The sequence below is a fragment of the Corylus avellana genome, chromosome ca4 (assembly GCF_901000735.1).
Source record: "Corylus avellana chromosome ca4, CavTom2PMs-1.0".
NCBI lineage: Eukaryota > Viridiplantae > Streptophyta > Magnoliopsida > Fagales > Betulaceae > Corylus > Corylus avellana.
This window is the reverse complement of record NC_081544.1, coordinates 34,824,389-34,829,338: the sequence shown is the minus strand read 5'-3', so window position 1 is coordinate 34,829,338 and position 4,950 is coordinate 34,824,389. Positions and strand designations below refer to the sequence as shown.

At 32.9% G+C, this 4,950-nt stretch overlaps 1 protein-coding gene across 1 annotated transcript; it reads left to right on the top strand.

The window, feature by feature from the left end:
- Positions 1–2,715: 2,715 nt before the first annotated feature.
- LOC132178774 (very-long-chain 3-oxoacyl-CoA reductase 1-like) lies at positions 2,716–4,004 on the top strand. The gene is made up of 3 exons (XM_059591321.1): positions 2,716–3,353; positions 3,453–3,522; positions 3,621–4,004. The coding sequence occupies exons 1-3, from the start codon at positions 2,740–2,742 to the stop codon at positions 3,912–3,914; spliced, it is 978 nt and encodes a 325-aa protein (XP_059447304.1). The 5' UTR covers positions 2,716–2,739; the 3' UTR covers positions 3,915–4,004.
- The last annotated feature ends 946 nt before the right edge of the window (positions 4,005–4,950 follow it).

Here is a 4,950-nt window from a genome sequence, read left to right as displayed (position 1 = left end):
TTTGCATATCGTACAAAAAAGATAGTTAATTGTTTTTTTTTTCTTTCAATAAAGCATTTAGTGTTATCATCATTAGTAACCACTCTGCCCCCTCACCTAGAATGAGACTCTTTCCTGACTTTCCGGCCATTAACAAAGCCTCCTCCTCCAAATGGAGCTTTAATTTGGCATCATCGTATCAGACATACACCAGAAATTGATGCTCTTCTTGAACTGAACTACTTAAAAATGTGCAAATTTTAAAGCACATCTTAGTAGATAAATGAGTCTTTTCTCATCATATGTTAATTAATAATTTGAAAGCATTTATGTAAACTTTTTTTCCGATTACTTCCATCTGCATCAACAGTACTTGAAAAAACCCACATCTCATTTGCTCCATTTTCCTATGTAATTCCCCCTCACCCGTAAAAAAAAGAAAAAATAATTTACTGGTCGAGAAAGCACACCAATCTCAACTAAAACATTAATGCTATAAAATAGTTTGGTGAAAAATCAATCAATCAATCAACAACCAGGCTCTGCTACGAAGTAAATGATCTAACGTACTGTGAAAAGTGAAAACAAAACAATCTTTTACGGTTACCTCGATCGGATGTTTGGCTACATGAAGTCGATTTTCCCTTCATTTTTGTAGGCCTTGTCTCTTTTTTTTTTTTTGACATATTTTTGTAGGCCTTGTCGAGGAAAAGAAAAGGGAAAACTATATAATAGATTTAACCAAACGTGCATTAGATTAGGGAAAAAAAAAAAAAAAAATTTAAAAAGGAAAACTATTTTATGGGTAGATTACACTTAATTTCGAACGAGTTTATTGGTCTGCAATAATTGTATCCTACTTTTTCTGAGTATGATTATTTAGTAGGGTACGACAGTCAGGTGACCTTTTCATGTCTTTATTATGACTTATGAAAAATAGAGAAATAATGCCCAGCCAAAGAAAAAAGATAAAAGAGAAATATATAAATAGTTAATTGACCATAATTTAATTTATAGAAGCTTTAAATAATTATTTCAGAAAATGTATATATCTTTCTTCTTCTTTTTTTTCCCTCTCTAGCTAGTTTAGGTATGACTATATACAGAGACGGAGGGAGGGGGGGACCGGGGTGGGCCATGGTCCCCCCCAAAATAAGGAAAAAAAATATTATAAGTAAAAAAAATAAAAAAAGTAAAGTTAAAATTTTAATTTTAATCATTCGGCCCCCCTCAAAAAAAAAAAAATGGCCCTATTTTTAATTTTGTTAGTCCATATCCACTAAGTTTTTTTTATTTTTGGCCCTTACTTTCAAATGTCCACTTTTTTTTGTGCTTACGGTAGTCTTTAGTTCATAAAAAACAACCAAAATAATTTTTTTTAATAAAAAAATTCTAAAGAACCGAAAAAAAAATTTGGCTGGCCCCCTCCCATAAAATTTTTCGGCCCCGTCCCTGACTATATATAACTAAGGATGAGTTTGAGATTACAATTTCGTAAGAATAATCTGCATTTTTAAAAGATATCACAAAACGTAAGGTATTTGGTATTGCGATTTAAAAAATACTTAAAATTTAAATTAGGAAAAAAAATTTATGATTTCAATAAGCAGGGTAGGAAATGCTTATTTAAAAATGTGTAAATTTAAACCAAAATTATAAATTTGCATAACAAATATTTAATAAAAAATACTTTTAACATGTTTTATCAAACGCCTTTACGATTTTAAAAACGCTATTTTTAAAATTTTACTGATGAAAACCGCAATTCCAAATAATCTTAAGAATCTTTTGATTTTCATTAGTATCATATAGACTTGCGACTAGCTAAGATGATTTTGAAAATTGAACCCTACTTTTGTAGCTCTAGATATGATGGGACATCAAGGGTTTTTATTGGTTGCAAATCATAAAATAAAAGAAAAATAGGAGTAAATTAATTGACCGTTTCATTTAACTGATCACTTGGAGAGCATCAAGCTCCAAATAATGTTGGCATAAAGCAATTTTGTTTTCTCTAATTAAATTACCCCATACGACATCTACTATACATGGCCATGTATAGGGAGGATCATCAATTGCATTATTCTAAGAAGATAATTATTATATAATCACCTACTGGCTACTAATAAGAAGATTTCAATCATGCAATTATTATAAAATGATTCCTAATTGTCTGGATATTGCATTTAAATACAATTATTATGATTGTATATGAAAAATATTACGAAACTATTACGATCGAGGATAAATAATATTATAGGATCCTATATATCATTATGGAGCTGACCCTCACAATTATGTAAAATATATTTTTAGGCTTTACCATTTTTTGGTTGTAGAGAAGAGAATAAATAAATAATGATAATAATAATAATAATAATAATAATAATAATAATAAAGAAATTAAGTCGTGTACGAGAAAGGAAAACCGACAGAAATAAAAACTTGGACAACAAAAAAGGGGAAAAGGTACGAAAACGGGTTGTGTGTGTTAGGTAGGTTAGGAGGAATAAACAAGTAAACATCAATTCATGCATATGATAACGGTGATCCTAGATTTGTCCACGTAAGAGCATATATTTATATATATATTGGTCCCCAACCATAATTGTTGGGTAGGTTGAAAACGTATTAATTAGATTCACGTTAAATATTGTACGTACAAATTAATATTCATGATTATATAAACGAAAAATATATTTATTTGTACAAAATAAAAGAAATTATAGAAACAGCCTCAATAGAATATATCGATTTTCAATGGAGTTGCAAGATTTTGTCCTGATAGCAGCAACTTCTTTAGGCCTGCTCTCTCTTTGTAAAGCCTTGATCAATTTTCTGAAATGGGTGTGGGTTATGTTCTTTCGGCCTGCAAAGAATCTCAAGGAGTATGGCTCATGGGCGATGATAACCGGCTCCACCGATGGGATTGGCAAAGCCCTTGCGTTTGAATTGGGGTCAAAGGGTCTTAACCTACTCTTGGTTGGTCGCAGCCCTTCAAAACTTGAAGCTACTTCAAAGGAGATAAACCAAAAATATGGCAGAAAAGTAGAAACAAAGAGTATTGTCATAGACTTCGCCAAATCCAGCGGAGAGGAGATTTGTAAGATGATCGAGGGAGGAATAAGAGGGTTAGATGTTGGGATTTTGGTAAATAACGCAGGGATGGCTTACCCTTATGTAATGTATTTTCATGAGGTTGAGTTAGAGGTGATGGAGAGCCTCGTGAAGGTGAACATAGATGCTGCCACTTGGGTCACCAGGGCTGTGCTTCCTGGCATGCTGAAGAAGAAGAAAGGAGCAATAATCAACATTGGCTCCGCTACCTCCTTGTTCTCTTACCCTTTAGGAGCCGTTTATGCTGCAACCAAAGCGTAAGTTTTCCTGCTTTTTTGCTCCTTAATTTTTGGTTAATTAGAAACTAATTTGTATTATTGATCTTTAGTTAATTAGTTCTTTTTGCCTTGTCACAGGTACCTTGCAATGTTCTCAAGATGCATTGGTTTGGAATACAGGCAACAAGGAATAGACATTCAGTGTCAGGTTATAATTCTTTTTAAAAAAAAAATATTATTTGGTTTAATTAATTAATGCATGGTTCCATATTCTTGAACATCTTTTGGCAATTGGCATGCATGCAGATTCCACTGTTTGTGGCAACAAAGATGGTAAAAGGTTTGAAGGCGTCTCCGATGTTGGTGCCATCACCGGAGATGTATAGCAAAGCAAGCATACGATGGATTGGATATGAGCATATCTGTGTACCATACTGGATGCATTCCGTGCAGTGGTTTATAATGCATGGATTGCCAGATGCATTACTGGATTGGTGCGTTTTCCATTACTTTCTCAACGTGGGTAAGAAAAGATTGAAAAAGTTGATGATGATGGGGGGCTGCATGAAGCAGTCAAAACTTTTTGATGTCTCAGTGTGAAGGTTAATTTTTGAGTTTCAAAATATTTTATTTTCTCTTTTTTTATTTTTCTTTTTATTTTTCAGGGTTTATTTATTCACCACTTCCTTCCTGTTGTCTTGTCTCTCTATAAATATTGTAGAAAGAACATTGTTGTTTTTATTTAAAAAAAAAAAAAAAAAAATGCAATTACACAGTTGTCCTTATAATTCAAAGAGAACAGGCGAGAGCCCAACATCAAATAAATTGGCCCGGTCCAATGACCTCTTCGTATGAGGGCCAAGAAAATGGCACCCAAGAACTATAGTTTTTGAAGCAGTCCAAAATTGAGTCGATCTGTTTAAGGTGATGTGTGCAGCCACCACTTACGGTACGTTTGGCTTTGGGATTTCATAGATAAAAAATACAATTTTAAACTCAATCGTAAAAATATTAATGGTTTGAGATTCCATTTAAAAAAACATTGTGATTTGAAAATATAAAAAATTTGTGTTTCCAAATCACAGGTAAAAAACTGTTTTTTTGAAAATTGCAATTTTAATGTTCAAATTACGATTTTACCAAACGTTTAACTACATTTTTAAAAATTGCAAACACATTTTGAAATTGTTATTTTTAAATTGCACTTTTTGAAATCGCAAACTCAAACGGACCTTAACAATAAATCTTAGATGCCATAGACATCAACTAAATTGGAGCCACTAAAGATGAGGTTCAAGAATTAAAGGTTTAACAAATAACATAGGGAAGGTTTGTAAAAATACTTTCAAACACACGGTGGAAAGCGGCTCGTTTTGTTACTAGATTGTGCTCTGAATTAAATTTGCATGTTCTTAAAAATTTTGAAGTTATCCGGCCATCTCAATCGGGAAGAGCATCAGTTTCTGGTGTATGTCCATTGAGAGAAGAGGGAGGCTTTGATGATGGCTAGGATGGTGAAAAAAACAGCCTCTTAGTAGGTGAGGCAGCTTGCGGCTGAAAGGATGCCGCCAAAATTAATAACAAGGAGAGTTGTTAATTTGGGCCTCCTCCATAGACATTAGGGAGGCGTATACGT